This window comes from Rhipicephalus sanguineus, chromosome 1, assembly GCF_013339695.2.
Source record: "Rhipicephalus sanguineus isolate Rsan-2018 chromosome 1, BIME_Rsan_1.4, whole genome shotgun sequence".
NCBI lineage: Eukaryota > Metazoa > Arthropoda > Arachnida > Ixodida > Ixodidae > Rhipicephalus > Rhipicephalus sanguineus.
The window spans coordinates 297,236,322-297,258,884 of NC_051176.1; the positions used below are offsets into that span (position 1 = coordinate 297,236,322).

At 40.6% G+C, this 22,563-nt stretch overlaps 1 protein-coding gene across 2 annotated transcripts in view; it reads right to left on the reverse strand.

Annotated features, from left to right (window-relative positions):
- LOC119379328 (low-density lipoprotein receptor-related protein 2) overlaps nucleotides 1-22,563 on the reverse strand; it is a 241,805-nt gene that overhangs the window by 8,025 nt on the left and 211,217 nt on the right. For both annotated transcript variants that reach the window (XM_037648605.2, XM_049411933.1), the window contains exons 51-69: nucleotides 21,285-21,508; nucleotides 20,242-20,517; nucleotides 17,730-18,239; nucleotides 17,387-17,645; nucleotides 17,177-17,305; nucleotides 16,321-16,497; nucleotides 16,004-16,230; nucleotides 13,737-13,982; nucleotides 13,484-13,603; nucleotides 13,256-13,378; nucleotides 13,034-13,159; nucleotides 12,695-12,949; nucleotides 12,459-12,598; nucleotides 12,081-12,239; nucleotides 8,938-9,016; nucleotides 7,213-7,467; nucleotides 6,099-6,233; nucleotides 5,662-5,784; nucleotides 5,442-5,570 (exon numbers count right to left, since the gene is read on the reverse strand). In XM_037648605.2, the coding sequence (XP_037504533.1) occupies nucleotides 5,442-5,570; nucleotides 5,662-5,784; nucleotides 6,099-6,233; nucleotides 7,213-7,467; nucleotides 8,938-9,016; nucleotides 12,081-12,239; nucleotides 12,459-12,598; nucleotides 12,695-12,949; nucleotides 13,034-13,159; nucleotides 13,256-13,378; nucleotides 13,484-13,603; nucleotides 13,737-13,982; nucleotides 16,004-16,230; nucleotides 16,321-16,497; nucleotides 17,177-17,305; nucleotides 17,387-17,645; nucleotides 17,730-18,239; nucleotides 20,242-20,517; nucleotides 21,285-21,508 (3,692 nt within the window). The remainder of the gene's footprint in view (nucleotides 1-5,441; nucleotides 5,571-5,661; nucleotides 5,785-6,098; nucleotides 6,234-7,212; nucleotides 7,468-8,937; nucleotides 9,017-12,080; nucleotides 12,240-12,458; nucleotides 12,599-12,694; nucleotides 12,950-13,033; nucleotides 13,160-13,255; nucleotides 13,379-13,483; nucleotides 13,604-13,736; nucleotides 13,983-16,003; nucleotides 16,231-16,320; nucleotides 16,498-17,176; nucleotides 17,306-17,386; nucleotides 17,646-17,729; nucleotides 18,240-20,241; nucleotides 20,518-21,284; nucleotides 21,509-22,563) is intronic.

Genomic DNA, 22,563 nt, shown 5'->3' on the forward strand with positions numbered 1-22,563 from the left:
TTAATAGCCAGTTGTCTACGACTGCAATAATAATTTTGTATAGAGCAAAAATACAGCACTAGTGATAAGGTTTCATTTTATTTTAACTTAATTTATTGAGCTTTGCTGCCCCAACTGACAAATGCCTGAATAAAAAATACTTCAAATATAGTTTGATGGATAGAAAACATCACATTGTTAGAGCAGACAATAGAAAAATATGAGCACTATAATTAGAGGAGCAGTGTCAGAACATGTGTTTTGTTTATATTGGAAAACAAAGTGACAGTCATCTACTCTTCGCTATGAGCACAACTGACACATATGAAATGTGATTAGGGTTACATGAGACTATTATGGTGCATGTAAAATGGCAAACTAAACAAGTCTGTATCATAGCACAAAGAAACAGTATATAAAGTATCTATTCAACAAAGATGAAATCAACTGTAACAAGTGTCATTATGAATTTGCAAATTTCTTAAATCTTTGTATTCAGTTGAAATTGATAGACTGGTTATAACATTATTAAAAAGAATGGACACCTGGTTATTTAAATCTTGTCTAGCACAGCACATTCTTGTCAAGAGTACTCTGTATGAATGCTTTCTAAAGCAACACATGCCACATCTGCAAAAATGTAACAAAAGTTTAAAATATATATATTTTCCGATAACATAAAATAATAAACCTGACTGGCAGTGAGTGTTTCGTATACAAGGGGCTAAAAGCTAAATCTTGTGGGTGCCCAGTATATCCTTCAAATATGTGAACGACTAATTAGCTTTTATAGTTTTTAGCTGAGGTTTTTCCCCAAACTAAAATGCAGTAATATAATCAGGAAAGGAGCATGTAGTAAAGCATATGTTTTTAATCATGAAAATACCAGTTTAGTGAGCACATACGAATGCCAAGCCTCTCTGCTTAGATCTCATGTTAACTAGGCAATTAAAGGAAACCAAAAGGAACCAGAAAAACCATGTTCCAGCAAACAGGAGTTTCATTTACTGGGAAAGATGCACAGAGTTAGAGGTGCAGCACTATCCGCCATACACCCTCTTAATATTCTTAGATATGCTAAGCACAAAAATTTAACATATCAGCTAGTTTGTCTGCCGGTATGGGGTGTGGCCAACTGCTCTTAAATGGATTAGGCTTGACTAGTGTTGGTTTGAGGATGCACTGGCGACATATTAAAAAAAAAAACAGCTTTTACATGCACTTGTGAAGGAAGAGTCTATAGCTAATTATTAAAGATGGCTTTCTGGATAGAAGATGGGTATTAAGGATATTTTAATGTTGCTCTTTTGGGAAAAAAATTGGAGCTTACTTCTGCGACTCCATTTACAGAGAGTTAATGAAATTTTTTTTGTGCTATCCATATACAAAACCAACCTATTAAATGACTGTTCAGTTTAAGCAATTTCCATTTACTGAGATTATACTGTAGGTTGTTCTGTAACAAAATTCTCAGAAATGTGTTTTTCCACTTGCTCTAGCTTTGTGCCCTGGAAAACAATGATTACTTAAAAATTATTTGGTTTATTTACCCACCAAAAAATATTTTGTTTCATTGATGTGAAGTTAGAGTTTACATTTAACCAAACAGACAGTAGTTTTAAAAAGGTATTACCATTCTGTAATTTCTGAAATGTATAACTGCCGAATACCTCACATGACCTGCAGACCGAGGATAGATCCTCGTAAAACTCCACATTTTACTTTCATTTTGGGTGATTCGTTGCAGTTTATAGAAACATACTGACACTTTCGAAAAGCTTTTTTTTTAATAATTTTGGAACAACTTAACATATTCCGCACGTTGCCAAATTAGTAATGTAGCAAGATGAACAGAGCCAAATGCTTTCTGGCAATGACAAATAAAATTAATACACACTGCCCAATGTTCAAAATTATATGTACAATATGTTTGTGCAATATGTACAATATGTACGATTTATGTCAGAGTGAAAGCTCAATGTATGAAAACGCCTAAAACGGCATTATTATCAACAGCAGTGCCCTACTTACCGAAAAATTAAGCTAAATGTATCACGCGATGAGCGCCACGAGCGGCACATTTTGGAAATGATCCCGATGAAGTGAGAGAGTTCGACTGCATTTAATCACTCGTAATCAACTAGCTGCAATAAAAAAAGAACCTTCCGTGCATCAAGAGACGTAATAAAATGCTGCTTGTTCGTTTCTGTTTGATTCATGGAAAAAAGAACCTCTTTGGCATTGCCATGGGGAATGGCGCACGTGGTTCAAAGGTTCCATTTTCGCCGAACTGCGCTTCGCCCGGCGCCCTGCTTCGCTCACGCGGTCATGTCTCAGTGGTAGTTCCGGTACTGCGTACTGCCGCGTGTGTTTTGCGCGCGCGTGAAAGTCACTCTCACAGAAAGTTCGACAAAATGCCACATGCATGTGATGTTGCCGGATGCCCGAATGGCGCATGCCGCCAGTGCACGCCGCCACGCAGTAAAGGCGGGCAACGTTGGGCACGGCAGCAGTGACGTGAGAAACACCGTTTTCAGGCGGGTGATTTGAAGTGCGTTAACACGATGCGGACCACTAAAACGTGATTTTATTTCAAAATAAGCACTTCCTTGGCACAAAAGTAGAACTACGAGGTTTCTGGACCTTTATTTCAACAATCAACGTCGACTTAATATTTGCCTTTAGTGTCCCTTTAAAGTAGGTCTTTCGATTTGCCCTTCTGAAAACCCTGCTGTTCATACATTATTTAATGTTTGTTAGAATACTTTTCAAATTTACTGTTCAATGCTTCCTCATATACCTGAAAAGATGCAAATTAATTCTGTCTAACATTCCGTGGGGCTATGGAGATGCTGTGGTTAATGGCTCTGCATTGATATTGACCATTTGGGGTTCTTAATGTGATCCTAAATTAAGTATTTCTGCCTAACTGAATTATGTCAGTAACCAAGAAGCCAAGCTACAACCTCATGCACAGCAATAGACAGTGTTTCAGCCACTGTAGTGGGTTGCACTAAAAAATGCTTTATAATGGGGGGGCCATGGATAAGCTTTACAAATGGATTATTTCATGCGCTTTGGAATCTCAGTACACAAGTAGCATTTTTGGAATCATCAAACATCAGGACGTGATCTTAGTCACATTAACAGACTTACTTCAGGCAAAAGGCAGTAATGCAACACTTTTGAATATATACAGCAGCAATAAATAGTATGCGATATTGGTATCAACATCCAGTATCTTTTCTGGCACTCTTTTTTTTTTATTTCAGTATTTCACAATTCAGTGTAGTCATAAAATTGCAACCACAAGCTCGTATGCATAATTTATTAGGACATAAAACAATCATGTAAGTGACTGAAAAAAGATAAAGCTGTTGGATAAAGAAATAATAGTCATGTCACCATGTATTTTTGTGTGTACATATTCTTGTTCCTGTGCTGTACTATACTAGTTAGCAATTACGTACTCTCAAGCTGTGCCAGTATGCAGCCCTGTTATTCAAATTGTTTGCCTCCTTAGCTCCTTCCTAAGAGACATCAAGGCGAAAACATTTTCACTCTCCTTGTCCCTTCATTGAACTCTTCACTGAATCTGCTCTTTCGGCGAGGCACACGGTTGGTCATGTGGCTTCTGGCTGAGTGACGCAAATGCCTTTGTTGATGCTGTGGCTGATGATGATGATGAATTATAGCTCAGCCCTTTTTATAGGTGGGCAACTTTCAGCCACCCACTCATTATGCAATTCACATCCAATTCATATTAAGCAATTCTATGCTTCTGTCATGCAATATTACATCTGTTGACGCAATTCCTTGCGAGATACGATGACTTTATCAGGTAATTAATCATAAGCACTGGTGTGGCTCTGGTAGAACACTTGACTGTCACGCAAAATACCTGGATTCAATTCAGACTTGAACCGTGATATTAATTTGTTCAATTTTTATTCAGGACACATGGGTTTTTGTACCACACACTGCGGCTGGCATCTGATGAGGAACTTAAGGCTTTCGTCTTGATTTTGCATAATAATAATAATAATATTTGGGGTTTAACGTCCCAAAACCAAGATATGATTATGAGAGACGCCGTAGTGGAGGGCTCCGGAAATTTCGACCACCTGGGGTTCTTTAACGTGCACCTAAATCTAAGTACACGGGCCTCGAACATTTTCGCCTCCATCGAAAATGCAGCCGCCACGGCCGGGATTCGATCCCGCGACCTTCGGGTCAGCAGTCGAGCGCCATAACCACTAGACCACCGTGGCGGGGCATCTTGATTTTGCAACAAAGAAACAACGCTAGAACAGGACGAAGACGAGAAGACACAAACACGGCGCTGGCTAACAACCATATTTTATTGCGTTTGCACGTCAACAATACAGGGGAAAACACAATCAGTATACACATCGGGGAACAAGATATCGCTGCAACATTGCCAAACTTGTTCCCCGATGTGTATACTGATTGTGTTTTCCCCTGTATATATTGACGTGCAAACGCAATAAAATATGGTTGTTAGTCAGCGCAGTGTTTGTGTCCTCTCGTCTTCGTCCTGTTCTAGCACTGTTTCTTTGTTCCTAAATCAGTCTATACCAACCAGCCCAACTCAAGATGCTTTCGTCTTAAAAGCCATTTCTTGAAGCCTATTCCTCTCGTGTGGATGCAACAAAAGTGTACTTATTATCCTCCTTGAGGTCTTGTCTTTAGGGCCACTTTTTCCTCAGCCTTTCTATGCAGCTGCATAGAAAGGTGGATGTGTGTTCATTCATGTTGTGTGTGAGTACGTGCATACATAAGTGAACACATGCAGGTCTTCTGGAATAGCCTGGTAAGTTTTTTTTTGGTGCATGAATTACTACAAGCTATATTTATTTCCTTTGGATGACTGCAGTCCCATTGTTCTAGATTTAAATGCGAGTCACCAAAAAAACTGGCTTTCACTATGCTCTAGCAAGCTATAGAAACATATTCATATTGTGCGTGCATGCTTCTGCCAGACAGACACGCAAGATGTATTGTAGATGAGAGCCCATTGTGGCAATATGATTCACTCTTGCACATCTGGCATTTAGCATTATATTTTAGTATCTGTATTTAGTTTCTACCACAGAAGTTATACTGCGGTGGCGGAATGGTGATGAGCGGCCACATTTAATGAAAGAGCCATCCTGGCCATGGACATGGGGGCATTGACAACTCGGGAATCGGCAAACATTGAGACCATGTAGCCCTGTTCCAAAAATCTCCTCCACATGCTGAATGAACTTTCTTTTGCCACCACTTTAACGGTGACACTACAATGGCCATTAGGCAATGCTTCATAAGCACACACCCATGTAAAAATAGAATTCTGGAAATAAGTGGCAGTAGGTGCTATAATGTTTACACAGCTGTGCTTTCGACTGAAAAGCACATTGTTCGATTCGAACAGAACAGAGTCACTATGTGCAACTTACGGTCGCGAGGATCATAGTCCAGTGCCTGAACCCTGCTCTCTCCAGTGATAACAGCACTCTGAACTTCATTCTTCAAGTCCAGCATTCTGATGTCAGGTCCATTGGTGTAAAGAACAATAGGAGCTGGTCCTAAAGATGACAATTAAGAATATATGGGTATCAAGGCTTTAGCAAAAATAAAGACATAGGTTAAGCAAACTGCTCCGGCATGTCTTCATACCTTTAGCATGGCAATGAGACTTGAACATTTCATAGCCTTCTTTGCAACGGCAGCCATAGTCACCCATCAGGTTTTCACATATTTGTGAACAGTTGTGACCAAATGTGGCACACTCGTTGATATCTTCAACAAAGGAAAGATAGGGATTATGCAATGCATGAGAACAATAACATAAATAGGAAGATAACATTTCTTTTCTTTTTTTTTGCAATGAGCAAAAAAATAAACAAAAACATTTAAGCTTCAAAATAAACAAATCATTGTAGTTCAATGGAAAGGAAGTTAAATGACAATATCGTAAACTGTCACTAAGCATGTTGGTACACTATGTCTCACAGGAAAAGAAAATTAGAAAGCACTTTTCACATACTATACAGATTCATAGCATTTTTTCATCACAAATTCATAAATTCTCAGAAATAAAACTTTTAACCCACCTTCACAACGTTTAGGATCATCATCTTTTATCTTGTACCCACTAGCACAGGTGCAAATGTAGCCATTGGAATCTCCCAAAGTTGTGCAGTTATGTTCGCATCCTCCTCGTGTAGCAGCATCGCATGTGCCTTCATCTGAAGCAATAAAGAGCACTTGTAAGAACAGAGTGTACAAGCATACTTACAGATCACTTAGGCTTTGAGGAACAATCTTTATAGGCCTATGCACAATATCGTGGTACCTGTAGCCTGTAGCCATAGTTTCGAATAAGAGGCAGCGCTAATTATAAGTACTGCATCTTAGATGTCACATAAATCACAGTGATGAACACAAAACAAATCACAACTGCACATTGTGTTTTTACTGCTACATGAAGCAAGACAAGTTAGGGTAAAAATAGAATCAAATGTCATTCTCTCCTCATATGTGGAAGAGGAGCAGATACAGATGGAAAGAATGAGTGTCATGCATGTATACCAGGTTTCTTGGAGGCTGAAGGAAACCATCCACAGGCATGATATTTGTGAAGTGTTCTTGGCTCTCCTCATGTTAAGAATACTAATGCATAGGACTGTAAACCAGAACCAGGTTGGATGTAAGAACAAATTGTCCTTCATGGATGAACATTTATGTGGGGCAAACTTCAGAGAGATTTCAGACAGTGGCCTTCCATCTGTGGACACCTTGCAACCATCTCGGATAGCTTTTAGCTTGGTTTTAATCTCTTTAAGCCCATAGCAGTCATTAAAAAAAAAACAAGAACAAGAGCACAAGAAAATTATAGGAGGTTTTCATACTTTGAAAATGACAGCGGCAAGTTTCACTTTCCTCACTCTCTGCACAGAGGATGACATTTTATTTTACAAGTTCATTTCACCTCTCAAAGTAGAGGGAGAGGATATGCAGTTGCACTTGTTTTGTGCTTTGTGGCATGGTTTGTGTTAGTCGTAATTTGCAGATTACTGGCGAGAACCATGATAAAGCAACACATGACTGAAAAACATGGCAACGACAAGCGCTAGTACAAACATATGATAAGCTTTAGCATAACCTTTTTAACCGTACATTTTAAGTTTGTTCTCTTGTTAGGCACATCTGCAAAAAATTACTCACGGCAACCACGTTCATCTGACAGGTCACCACAGTCATCCTTGCGGTTGCAGACTTCAACTCTGGGAATGCACTTCCCATTAGTGCACTTGAACTCCGTAGCAAGGCAGGGAAGTGGTGTTAGTTTGCCACACAACTGGTGATTGTTCTCATCACTGCCATCTCCACAGTCATCATTGCCATTGCACAGCTGCCATAAGGGGATGCACTTGTTGTTCTGGCACTGGAACTTGCGTGTCACATCACACTTGTGGTCCTCTGCATGATGAAGTGAAACAAAAAAGAAAAAGCTTACACTGTTTTCTTTGAAAACATTATGGCCACACAATGAAACAAGGTTGCTTATAATTATTGTCACTTTTCACTTGCCCTTTAAAGGATAAGATATTGCTTAATGGAGGAAGCAGAACTCAAACAAAAGCAAAGCATTTATCCCAAGGTGGTCAATAAAGTAAATCACATGATTGCTCTTGTGTAATACATTAAAGGGGTGGTGCCATCGAATTTCGAGGCTATAACAAGCCTGTTGTGGGTTTCCTCTGTATGCAAGGACATTCCACACGAAGGGTCGGACACAGCAAACGTTTAGAATATATTTTAATTCACTTCCAAAGTGTACCTAAATGCCCATTCTTCAGATCGAAACCCACCGCTAGCGCGCCAACACTGACATAGATCTGTAGGATGGGCAACGAAAGTTGTAGTGACGTCGCACCAAATCTGCTGTAGTAACGTGAGTGACTTCCGGACCTCCGCCACTTCCGCAACGTACGTACCGGCTGTAGTGAACTAGAATATATCCTAATTCACTATAGTACCGGCAAAGCATCGGTTGCTACATCACTCGCCGAGTTTCGATCGCTTCCTGGCTAAGTGCGTCACAGCCTTGTGTGGTCATGTGACCACGCCTCCTACACTTCTATGTCACTGCCCAACCTCGGTGCCCAGAAACCAAAACCGGAAGTTGTCCACATCAAAAGGCGATATTAAATTATTTAGCGAGAATACATGAATCTTGGTGCGTGCATCATGCTTCCTGGAGCTATAGGAAACACTTACAGCAGCGAACGCACAAGCCACAAATTTGATGGCGCCACCCCTTTAACAGAAACTTATGCAATCATACGGAATGACGGTCATGTCACCTTGGATGGCTCGATCACACAGCAGACTTATTTTGGCAAGATGGATTATTAAAAGTCAATTCTTATGTAATCTAAAACTGGCTACATACATACATACACATTGAAATACAGAAAAAGTGTGCATTTTTATACATGTATTCATTTAATGGCACAAAATACAAACTAAGGCATAGCCGTTTTTGAGTATTTCTTTGTAGGACTAAATCTGGAAAAAAACAATATAAGTAATTAATACCCAGTTATTAAAATCAACATTTAACTAATGTGCAAATATATTCGCAGGTTTCGCTACAAAAATGTCAAAAATCATCTGTGGTCATGCACATCTGAATGGGATACATTTTTCACACACGCACTATGCTGGTTAAGATATGTTTTGATAAGCCCTGTATGACTAGAATTAATTACTGCTTACTTCCTGTACAAATTCCTTTCTGTACAGTGCATCTGCTGTTTATTACATCATTTCTTTGAAATGTTCACACTACTACTGAACAGTGGATGGCTGGTAGGACTATGTAATTCAATGTAATGAAATGAACATAATGAAAATGAAATGTAACGTAATGAAAAACAAACATACTGCATATTGAATCGGCCTCATCTGAGAAGTCGCCACAGTCATCATCACCATCACACATGAAGTCAGGCCTGATGCACACCTGCAAAAGGAATGATGCGGCATGGTGGCGTCCCTTGTGAGCAACGGCTCAATGTATTGCACGCATATTTATAATTAATGCAAAAGTGTGTACATGGTTTAAATATGACTGAATGATAATTTTCATATCCTATACGTAAAGGGCTGTGCACTGGTGTGGACGACAACTACAAAATCAAACAATAATAATATCTGGAGTTTAATGTCCCAAAACCGCGATATGATTATGAGGGACGCAGTAGTGCAGGGCTCTGGAAATTTCAACCACCTGGGGTTCTTTAACGTTCCCCTAAATCTAAGTACACGGGTCTCAAACATTTTCGCCTCCACGAAAATGTTTGAGCCGGGATTTGATCCCGCGACCTTCAGGTCAGCAGTCAAGCGCTATAACCACAAGACCACCATGGCGGGGCGAGCAGCACAGGGTTGTCGCAGCAGAACACTTACAAGTATATAGTCTCCCACATACACTCCTTTTTTCTAATAAATCTTTTCAGTAGTTTTTAAGGAATATTTCAGAGTTACCATAATGCCTTATCAGCTCACATACTTTGAGATTAGAAATATAGTGCATCATTCCTCATCATACTAACTATTTTTACCAATCATTAGCTTGTCTGGTTCCTACTTCACTGAATGAGCTAAACAGCTACCTACCTCACTGCATGGCTACAACTGCCAACAACACTGTCCGCAACTTTTGAACCTTAAAGATATGTTTTTCATAACACATTTTAAGCTTACTAATGACTAAATGTGACAAAAATTTGATGTTTTGTCCAACCGAAAATGAACTGACAGCGATAAAAAGGTCTAGTGTTGCGCTTGAACTCCTCAGACGTCATTCTAACTGTACACAGGTGTGACTATACATGGTTGTGACATGTGCCGATTTGCCACAATTTAGGGGCCCTATAAAAGCATTAACACAGTGTGTAAGCATTCACACATTGTGTAAATGCATTGTGCTGGTGCCACTGCACTGTGATAAATAGCGCTGGCACCAAAATGAATAAAATAGACCACTTTCAGATTGTAAGCCTTGATATTGTTATGCTATTTTCCATATGCATATCATGATTAAGATAAAAGGCATCTGCTGTGACTAAAATGTTTGACTACTTTTGCTTGTGCATTGCAGTTGTAAAGTATTACAAGTAATAAACCAATCAAGACCATAAAACCCGGTCTTAGCAACGTTGGTGTTTAGATAATATATTAACTACCTATAAAGAAAACACCTACCTACACACTTGCACGTGATCACAGACACACACACAGAATATCAGACAATGATGGTAGTGAGCAATCAACAAGCTGTGACAATGGTCACTTTGGCCCGTCAGTTTTTTTGAAGTCTACAAAACTCCCCATGCTCCATCTCCCTGACTGGTAGTGCAAGATTACTTTGGGTGTTCCAAATTTTGAATTCAAAGAGTGTGTCCTAACATTCACTGTTTTACCATATTTTGCCATTAACACAGTCATTAGCAGTGCCTGCTGCTAATTGTGACAGAAGGAAAACAACATACAAAAGTGCTTGTGTATATCATTTCCCCTTGTCCATTATTACCTCATTAAATTTGATCACAAAATACCAACTAGCATGATCTTTTACTCTGCTAGGGCTACGAATGCTGAATAATGAACAAGCAATGCTTGGTACTGTCTGTAGCACAAACGACTACTACTCAGAGTCAAATACTGCCTGCACTTCAGCTGCAGTTGACAGTAGCCTTTGGGTCTTTTTATTAGTACAGTCGAACCCAGATATATTGAATCTGAAGGGGATCACAAAAAAAGTTCTATATATAGGTAATTCGATATATAAAATATTTTACATATAAAAAATATGTTCAAGGAGATTTTACAACTGTTCGATAAACACAATAATTCGTTATATGTAGGTTCGATATATGTGGGTTTGACTGTATAATTGTTACTGTTGCAAGGAAAGCCTTCATTGGGCAAGCAATTATTAGTACCGTGTTCATCGATCAGCAACTTGTATTACTAGTAATACATCTTTACAAAGCATTCACATATTCTGCACATTCTGAAACTCATTACATTTCAAAGGACGTCAACTCAACCAAGAATGTGATGCTGCTGTTGCTATGTGGTGGTGTGATGCCCCACTGCTTTAATTCATAAGCTACTCTCAGTGGTGCATGGTATATTCACATTCACTTAAGTATGGTTCATGGCTTTAACAAAACGAGCTGCAGTGTATATCTAATGCCAGAAGTTCACTCTACCCCGATTATGCAAATTGCAAAATTTCAAATTTGATGTAATGAGTGTCTTTTCTTTAGGAATACACACGGGTACATTAAAAAAAAAAGAAAACTTTTGAAAATCAATGCACAAAAGCCATCATCATCACGATCATCCTGACTAATACAGCTGCTATATACCTTTCTCTTAAGTGATAAGACTAAGGTTGAACTAAATGTAAGATTAACAGAAGTTCCAACTACTGTTATGTGATGAGAGACAGTATCTCGTCTGTCCATTGGCATAAATCATGGGGGGAGGGGGGGTCCTGACCCCCCTTGTGTTCAGATTGGGGGGGACAGTGCTTGCAAGTGTCCCCCATTTAGCTTTAGAACATCATATATATGAATTTCTTGACAGTTAAGTGTAGCGCATTCAACTTTTTTTAAAGGCTGATTATTTTTTAGTGTGAACCTGTGTTCAATACCCCTCAGCTGTGTCAGACTATAAAAGTCACAAAAGTCGCTCTACCGCTTCAAAGAAGACTGAATAGAACAATGCAATTGCTCGAGCTGGGACCCCATGCTCGCTTTTTTAAATAATATTTCAAAGCATGGTTAAATTCTTTTGTAATTAAAAATACAACCCTTATGTATAAAAACAAAGTGACCGTCATGGTCTGACGTGTGTCCCCCCTTGTGATTTTTCTGGATTTACGCCACTGCGTCTGTCTCACTTCTTTCTGCCCAGTCATGCCGTGCAGTTCGATAGACGAACATTATATAGTACCTCAACTACTTCATAAAAGAAAAACCGCCATAGAGAGGTTCATTAGGTATAAAACTTACAGTGTTGTTACATTGGAACATGTTCTCCTGACAATACAGGCCCCCAGGCACTCGTGTTGGACAGTTCTGTTCATCCGAGACATCATGGCAGTCCTTGTTGCCATCACAAACAAGTCTGCTGAGTATGCAGTGTCCACTGTTGCACTTGAACTGATTTTCCTGTGAAAAAGCAAGGCCACTGTTAACTAATGCGAAAAGTAAAACTTACTGGCACCATATTTAAATGGGACAAAGCCAAATGCAAACAGGACAAATGTCAATTTTGCATTTGTCTTGAGCATATCTGAGTTTGTTACCCAAATCTGGTATCTGTAAGTAAAGTTTCATGCTACTTCTAATGAACCAGCCCAGTTTCCTTGTCCCTAAGAGAGTCATTACCTTGCATGCATAATTCAAGCAGTCCTTCTCATCACTTCCATCATCACAATCATTGTCATGGTCACACCGCCATCTTGATGGAATACATTTTTTGTTTGCGCACTGGAATTCACTTTCTGAGCAATCTCTGTAGAGTTCAGCTAGAAAATGAGCAAATTAGGGGAATGTCAAAAGAAAATCATGCCCATTGTAAAAACAGTAACACTTTTGTTCCCTTAAAAGAAGTTCATGCTCACCACACATTGTACTATCCTCATCAGAGTTGTCTCCGCAGTCGTCCTCAAAATCGCACCTCCAACGCAAGGGAATACAACGGTTGTTCCTACACTTAAAGTCACCAGTTTCGTGACATTTTGGGCAATATTCAGGGCTTGTCTCATCAGAATTGTCTCGGCAATCATCTTTGCCATCACAGAAAAGCCAGGTAGGTATGCACCGATAGTTGTTCACAGAGGGGCATTTTTGCCAGCCAGTAGTGCAGTTGCGGTTTCCTGCGAAGCCAAGGAGTACTGTTAGGACACTAGCCAATGTAAAAGCAGAAATTTGCACATAAACTCATGCAAACAGCTGCTTACGGCATTTGTGTGCTGGTTCATCTGAATTATCACCGCAGTCGTCATCAAAGTCACAGTACCACAATTTCGGTATGCATTTTCCATTATTACACTTATACTGCGTGTCTGTATTGCACTCTTGGTGATCTGCAAAAGATTTTGACAGTATACTATGTGCATTTCACCAACTTCACAGCAAAGTTGAAAGCACTTCAGTTATTTTAGGCAAACTAGAACACTTACGGCAAATGGCAGGATCTTCATCTGAACCATCTGTACAGTCATTGTCCCCATCACACTGCCAAGAAACTGGAACACATCGACCGGTGTTCTGGCACTTAAAGTTGTGCTCCCCACAAGGATACCCTAGGGGAGAAAAAATGAAGAAAAGAGTTATTTTATCTCATAAATTAGACGGAACTACAGCTAAACAGTACTGAAATGTTCAGGAACATTCGACTGTCATCTCACCACAGAACTTCTCATCGCTCTGGTCCCCACAGTCATTATGGCCATCGCAAATCTTAATCCTTGGCACACAAGTGGCATTGTTATGGCACTGGAACTGTCCCTTCTTGCAGGAGAAAGCAGCTGAAAATTTTCAGTGAATAAGTTTTCCATCACGTCAAGTACTTTTGGCTCAAAAGACGAACCTCTTCAAAATGTCAAGGCAAAACAACGATTGTTCAAAACTTAAATGTATAGACACAGAGCTTAAACTTACGACATCCCACTTCATCTGAGCCATCTCGACAGTCCTTCTCTCCATCACACTTCCAGAAGACCGAGATGCAGCGGTCATCAGAGCCACCACACCGAAACTGGCCTTCAGTGCAATTGGCAATGCACGTCTTTTCATCAGGCAGCAGCACAAAGTTGTCTGGGCAAGCACAGCGAAAGCTGCTGGCTCCAGGAGAGATGAGGCACAAGTGTGAACAGCCACCATTGTTCTTGCCACATGGATTGGGATCTTTAAAAAGAGAAAAAATAGAAATATTACAAAAGAAATTGTTCCTGTCACAGGAACTAGAAGAGGTAGGTGAACTAGCTAGGCATTTCATGATCTTGACCAAGTTGTCATTACCAGAAGACTTTATTAAGGCAAAAAATAAAATTTGGTGTCCAAAGGGCACTTCACAACTGCCCCTTTTTAAGGTCATGGGAACAGTACACCATAAAGTCTTATACAGTAGAACCCCGCTGATACGTTTTTGAAGGGACCGTAGGAAATAAACGTAAGAGACGGGAAACGTAAGAGCCGAAAAACAGGAAAAACGGCAAAATATTAAGGTACAGAATTTTATTTCAATTCTTACGAGCAGCACGAAAATTGGCGCGCTCAGCCGCGATCTAGTCATGGATAGAAACGCGGAGCTTAGGACGGCCTCATCCACAGAAATGTAATCAACGTATGTGATTTTTTTAACACTAACAGCTGTAGGCATGAAAGAACTAAGCACATGCAATCACGACCGGCGCGGCGAGCCCGACCGCGAACCGCACGCACGACCATGCGAGCTCCAACCAGCTCGAACTCCTCCCGTTCTCCGACAAATAACGATGATGATGAGTCTACGCCAACGCGATGGCAGAAGTGAATGCCAATCTCGAAGGCCTTGCTTTCGCAAGCAATTACGTCATACACGCCATGTTTGTGCAATGCAAATCTCAGAGGCTATGCTTTTGTCAATAGTAAATGCCAATCTCGAAGGCCTTGCTTTCGCGAGCAGTTACGTCATAGACGCCATTTTTGCAATTTGAATCTCGAAGGCCATGCTTTTGTTTGCATCAATTGAAAGATTCTGTTGCTTGCGCCTCTCATGCGGCTAATATTACGGTCAAACGAGGCCAAGCTGCATGAAAATGCACCATGGCCGCTCTCTTTGGTAGTCACTCGGTCGGCTCCGGGCGCACTTCGCGACGTATCATACGGGAACGGTCCGACAGTTACGACGTAACAGCGGGGTTCCCAATACATTGTATCCTATGGGAGCTATGCCGGGACCGGCGGAAAACGACGTAACAGCCGGGAAAACGGAGGAACGTAACAGCGGGGTTCTACTGTACTAACATTGCTAGAGGAAACTCTGATGTTGTGATCATTTAGACACAACAGGAATGGATTTGTGTAACCTTTAGCCTGTGGCTTATGACATTCTTCTTACTTTGTTTCCTACAACGTATTTGTCTTTACTGGCTCAAATTTCAAGGCAAGACTACTTCCAAACTGCAGCAGACAAAAATATTGGGGCAGCTATGCACTAGGGGCGCGAAGACTGAGGAAACCTCATTTCCCTTACTTCCCTTTTCAACGCCTTGCTATATTGTGCTATAGTACAAGACTATGCAATGCCCTACCATCTCCCCTCCTCATTTCCCTTCTCACACTCACTTTCCTTTCACTCCCCCTTGCTATACTATACAAGGCTATGCTATGCTTTACCCCCCTCCGCCTTTCCTCCTCCTCACCCCTTGCTGTACCACACTATATATGGCTATGTTAGGCGCACTAGGCTAGGCTATACTAGGCGTTCGCTCTCTTAATGAGGTGAAGAGGCTAGGCACGGCTGGACAAGCTTTTCCGAGCAACGCAGGTCAAACCTCAAGCTTAAGCAAATTCATGTACTACCCATCATTCCCATGCTGGCTGAATCACTGTGCCAGCAGCTCCGTAGACATTCACAGTGATTCCCTCTAGTATTTTAGTGCATCTATTCTATACTGGCACATCAGACCTTATTAAGAAGGCCCTCAGAAGCCAAATTTTCATGTTACTGGAATTAGATTTCTCAGACTTAAAGTTTTGACAGCTCTATTAACTTTTTCAATGTTGTCATTAATTTTTATGAAGCGCAGCACATATTTATAATGTTCTAATGTATTATTTGTAGCAATAATGATGTCAGTGTCCTTAACCTTCCCTTACATTTATCGGTGTACATAATGAGCTTCCAATTTAACGAACAGGAAAATTTAGCATTGGATACTCACAAGGCAACTGGCGCAGTGGGTGGTAAACATGAATGTCATAGGGGCGGTGCGATGTGTTACGCAAGACTTGCAGCTTCTCCCCAGTGAACTTGTGGGCCCTGTACACTCCCTTCATGTTCCAATCCGTCCAGAAAAGCCAGTCGTCAAATACAGTCAGGGCAAAAACATGCGGAACAGTGCGTCCTTGTAGCACTGTATGCCGGTTTTTGCCATCCAAGTCTGAAAACCTGCCAGAAGAGAGTGCTGCATCAGTATATCTGCAAGCTTAATGGACGTTCCTCAGGGACAGTGTGGAGAAATGAAGCCTGGCCACTCACTCAATGTAATCAAGGTGTGCATCTGCCCAGAAGAGTTTGTCACTGAAGTAATCAATCGTCAGAGCATTTGGCCAGACGAGTTTGTTTTCATACAACACAATGCGAGTAAAGTTTGTTCCATCCAAACCCATGCGTCCAATGAAAGCATGGTGGCCCCAATCAGTAAAGAACAGATACCTGAAAACACAACAATAATGTTACGATGTGTTAGCTCCAGTTCACACACATGGCAGTTGCTTTCTCTCAAAAGTAATGCAAGCAGTAACCTATGTTATGCTGCATTATAATCAATGCACAAATTACAGATGTACTCACATCCCTTTTCCTCTCTCAATCCAGCCACATAAAAGAGCTTGACAAATTATGCAAACAGAAGTTGGGCGAGTTGGTATTCCATTGTGAATGGCATTTGTGCAGCAAAATGTGCTTTTTGCGCAAATGCCATTCACAAAACAGAAGCAGCATTAGTTAGTTGAACTTTGTTAGTGGTGCATGTGCATTAAAGCCTTATATTTTACAGATGCACCACATTTTATTTACTTTAATAATTACCATTCGTTAATTTGGCCTCGAAAGGACATGCAAAAATGGTTCAGGATACTCAAAAGAAGCACTGGTACCTTATTGGCTTTTCGGGTATGCTCAAGTTAAAAGAAGTTGAATCAACTGGTCTTGAGTTATTGGAATTGAGCAGTGAAATTGCCAAGGTAGCTTGGCAACACATCCTAAGGTTAATGGCCTTAAAGTTCATGTTACACTGTACAAACATGATCAGGCTAGCACACTCTACAGTGAATGCATCCAATACAAACACATCTAAATATCTGAAACAACAAGTAAACACCAGGTTTCATACCCAATGCCAGGATGCACAGCAATGGCTCTGGGGTCTGAAATGCCCTTTGGCAATATAGTTTTCCTGCTGGTACCATCTAACTCTGACACATACATTTGCTTGCTTGTACGATCCAGCCAGTACATTTTCCTGAATAAGGAAAAAGAAAAAGCCTTAAATTTAAGCACTGAATTGCACAAAATGTTAATGATCACATGACAATAGATTTACCTTCCGATCCAGTCAACAGCCAGCCCTTCTAGACCATGAACATCATGTCGTACCAACACTTGTTCTCCAGAGCCATTTGTATAAATTCTCTGAATTGTCTTGTTTCCAACATCAGCAAAGTAAATTCTTCCTTCTCGAATGTCAAAGTCAATGGCCACAACATTGCGTAAATTCATTTTCACCAAGTTGTACAAGCTGCCATCAAGACTAGTGTTTCTCAGGTAGTAGCGGTTACTGAAGATCAGCCAGGGCACAGTGTCTGGAATGATAAAAAAACAAAAACTGGTGTCAGTGCTGAAAAGAGAAAAAAAAGTGCTACTCAAATGAAACAGCTCAAGCTTACCATCTTTTCGCTTGCATGTGCGGCCATCAAATTCACGGTCATAGTAGGTCTGGTTGCATTTGCAGAAGTAGGAACCGGGGCTGTTTACACAGTACTGACTGCATACTGAAGGTTTGACTTGACATTCATTGATATCAGCACAAGCCTTGCCATCCTTGAGCAACTCATAGCCTTCATTGCACTCACAGTAGAAGCTAGTTAGTGTGTTGACACATTTGTGTTCGCATTGATTGAGCTCCACCTTCGCACATTCATCAACATTGCAGTGCGCAGGTTCATCGGAGCCATCAGAGCAGTCCTGCTGCTTGTTGCACACACGTTCATATGGAATGCACTGTCCACTTTTGCACCGAAACTGTGCCCCCGAGCAAGTTGTCTCCTCTTTTTTGCAGTCTTTTTCTAGTTCATCACTGCCGTCACCACAGTCATCTTCACCATCACAGTGGTAGGACTTGCGGATGCATTTCGCATTACGGCATGTGAATTCTTCTGATGTGCAGTTTCGGAATGCTGAAAGAAAAAAGTAATAATTGTAACATGAAGAGCATAAAAATGCTATAAAAGCTTCAAGACCAGACTTTACTCTCTTTAATTAGCAGTCTTATTCAGGTGCATGCTTACTGAAAGCACAATAAATGCGTCAATGAACAAACTAAAGCTCACTCATTAAAGCTTGTTCAAAGCAGAACAATAAGCTTAATTTGAAGACAAAGACTACAATTAAAGGGGCCCCGATTTTATTACCTCAAAAATCGATTGTCGCAAAATTTTTCAAATCCGTCAAGTACGAACGAAGTTACAAAAGTTTGACCCACGCTTTAAGAGCTTATTCTCTCCTTTTGTCCCGACAAGTGTGCTGAAAGCTACACGGAGGGGGGGGGGGGCTACACAAAGGGCAAGAAGCTACGTCAGTGCACGTCATGACCATGAGCACTTTCTCTTCTTTTTTAGGCCCACTTTTGACGTGACCATGAGTGTGCTAGTGTCACTACCGTGCAATTCTAGCACACTACAGAGCGTGGCACCGGCATGTGGCGACACCCCTTAGCAGCTGCCGTGGTAACTATGCAGCACAAGAATACTCAAATCAGCCAATGGCCACGTCCTCCCTTCCCATGACGCAGTAAGACCCATTGATGACATAATTCGTCGAGAGCAGAGCGACAATTTTTAGCTGTCTCTGAAACGTAATTGTAAATGTCATGCCGTGTGCAGTGCTGTAACATTTGGCTCATATGTTCACAGAAGCCTTGACTACCAATGAGCAGTGTTTTCTGACCATGTTCAAAAAGTGCTGCCGAGGCCCTTTAAAGAAGACACTTCAGAAGTTTACATTACTTGGCGACAGAAAAATTGAAACATCAAGTGCACCTCTGAAACAAGAGACTGTGCCTTCCTAGAAAAGGGTTTAAAACAGAAAAAGAATGAAAATATTACATTGCACTTCAGACGAAAATCTCAGTTAAGAGATGTGCAAAACTGTTTATATTCTTAAGTTGTGCTCCTGCACTACCTCTAAAACTAGGCCCAAGAATGAATTCTTTCTGCAGAATTTCTGGACTCAAATAATGGAACATGCTTACACAAATATACATTAATTATAAACATATGTAGCATCGTTACTATTGGATACAGCACCATAGAGCAAAGAACACAAGGAGGTCTGTTACAGAAAACACGAGCTAGTCGTTGGCCATGGGCTAGTGGTACAGAAGCCACTCTGCTACCGACACTTTCAAAATAAATGTGGCAGTGGTTGCCTGTGCTGGAACCTCCACAATGTGATGACTGCATCTAGAGTTATCTTTATTGAAGTGCACAGTGGTGGTACGGTGAGTTTTGACTAAATCAACGTTTCGGCGCTTAATAAGAAACTACGGCTCAAGTGGGCATGGTTAAATGAGATTCCACTGTACATATATCCGTTACCAACCAATCCACTCAATGTATTCCTTTGTAATGTGAATAGACATTGCACTGCTACCGATATCCACCATGCACAACCAAATAACACACTGCAAAGTTAATATCAGAATAAGAGCCAGAACAATGTTTTGCAACCCACTTGAGGTGCAAATCATGCATGATTATTACATTATGACTGGTATTGGTGTCATTGTTGAGAAGGTTATACTAGCATGTTGGTGAGCATACTTGTATGCGTAAGTCAATCTGCGTGCACAAACAAAGTGTGATATTTCATATCCCCAGGATTTTGGGAAAAGTGTTTTTACAATGTCCTTAGTCATATACACCACCAATATGACTTTTCCTTGAAAACGCAATGCATTAAAATTCGAATGCATTTTATTCCCCAAAAAGCTCCTGATCACTAAATTCCTTTCTGCAGTTCATGCAATGATCATTCATGGGCAGAATCCACACCTGAATAAACAAAGATGTTCTAGACTCACCAAGCTAGCGTAAAACTTCTGAAAAGTGCCTACACACATTTTGTACTTAAAAGCACAGATATAACACAGTTTACAATAAAAGAAGCACAAGTACTTACTACAATTGCGAGGTTCATCAGAGCCATCCCCACAGTCGTTGTCATGATCACACACCCAGTCCTTGTTTATGCAACGCTGGTTTTTGCACTGGTACTGCTTCTCAGGGTCACATGGCTCGGGTGCCGGACAGTTGTGTGCAGTTGTGTTCTCATCAGCACCATCTACACAGTCAGGGTCTCCATCACATACCCAACGCTTTGGAATGCAAGTAGCACGTCCCCACTGTTTATTCTGAGTGCACTTGAATTCACGTTCAGGATCACATTCACGGGTATCTGTAAAATTGCAAAAAAAGTTAGTAAAAGATATAAAATTATAATTTGCTACCGAGCTTTATACAACAAGAGTTAGTAGTGCACCAGGAAAAAAAAAGTTAACACAAAGCAAATGTAATTGCTGCTGTCCAAGCATACACACATACAGAGAAAACAAACACATATCAGTAGGCTATAGTAAAACAAACATGCAGCAGTGCTGCAAACAGATATGTTGCAGAGGAAGGAGGTCATCATCCTTAGCAAGCAAGCTGTACCCACGATTTCATAAGCACAGTCAAGTCTGGCAATGAAAGTGCGTCACAAATGACCTGTATTATGTCTGTTGAAGGTGTGGGGACATTTTGATTTCCGAGACTAATTTAGTCCATTATACCTACTGACACGGATAATTTTGCTTGCTTAATTTTAAAGAGAGATTTAAAGTTCATTTTTCTCTATGATAACTTCAAGGGGAATTATTACAATTACTTTGTTATAACCAGTTTCACTTTAATGAGGTCTGACTATATGGTGAAATGGCATATATGATCTTATGCTAACTACAGGATGTGTGTTCTTGGTGTCAATTCTGTGATATAATCAGAAAAAAGGCACTGTGACATTCTGAACTGTGTGTTGCTCGATATGCCAAATACTTGAATTTGTTTTCGAAAGCAAGAGATGTACAATTACCATAGCTATATGCTGTCACAAAAAAGCTAATTTCAAAACGACAGCTCAACACTTGAAAGTCAAAAGTGCTGCCCTAACAAAGCAAAGCTTACCACACTGATGGCGGGCATCTTCATCCGAATTATCTAGACAGTCATTGTCACCATCACATATGTAAATCCTTGGCACACAGTTTCCATTGTCACAGGTAAACAGGTCTCCAAAACAAGTTCGCTTTTCACTCTTGCAGTAATCTTCCGGTTCATCAGCACCATCCCCACAATCATCATCTCCATCACAGTGCCATGTTGCTGGAATACAACGGTGATTGGGGCACCTGCAGTTGAGACGTGAATGCAACCAAGCTTGTTAAATTACCTAATACATAACATATTCAATCCCACAAGCACAGATTTACAGACACATGCATGCAACCATGGGCACCAAGCACAAAGTTTTACATATCAGCCAATGACATTGTGTAACATGAACATTGTTGACACATGCTACAGTATTACCTGTAGCAGGCGAAATAGCCTCTGAAATACCTTACATGCGCAGATGTCACTCCTCCCCAAGTATGCACAGTACACAACACCCCACACAAATCTCCGAGCATCAATGTTACATGATGACTTTATGGCTGGTGTGTCGAGCTCCCAACTGTATACTGGCATAAAAGCACGAGTTTATCAGTGGTGCATGGTGGTGGTGGTGGGCAAATTTTCATTCTTGTTTGGTTATAATATGGGTGCAGCTGACAGTGAGGTCATAGCTTGGGATGAACCTGACAACACAGTATCAATGACCCAACAACAATGATGCAATTAAAAGGATGCATAGACAGACAAACACAGGAAACCCAGTTCCTAGTTTTTAACTGCAGCAATGGTAAAGCAGAAAAGACTATCAAACCAAAAGCTGTATCATAAAGATTCTGACAGTTAATTGCAAGTTTTCTGGCATCCAAGGCTGTCATCATCTGCCTATTTTATGTCCACTGCAGGATGAAGGTCTCTTGCAATGATCGCCAATTTATCCTGTCCTGCGCGAGCGAATTCTATTTTGTGCCTGCAAATTTTTAAATTTCATCACTGCACCTAACCCTCTGCAGTACTCGGCAGTGTTCCCCACCCCTTCGTATACATTCCATCTCTATATGATCACTGCTTATCTATCATATGTATTAGGTGACCACCTCAGGTCAATATTTAAAAAAAAAATCAACTAAGATATTGGCTACCCCTTTTTGTTCTCTGGTTCACTCTGCCATCTTCCAATACCTTAATGTTACACCTATCATTTTCCGTTGCATTGCATGCTGCATAGGCCTTAACTTCATCTCGAGTTTCTATGTTATCCTCCAAATTTCTGTCGTCTATGCTAGCACTG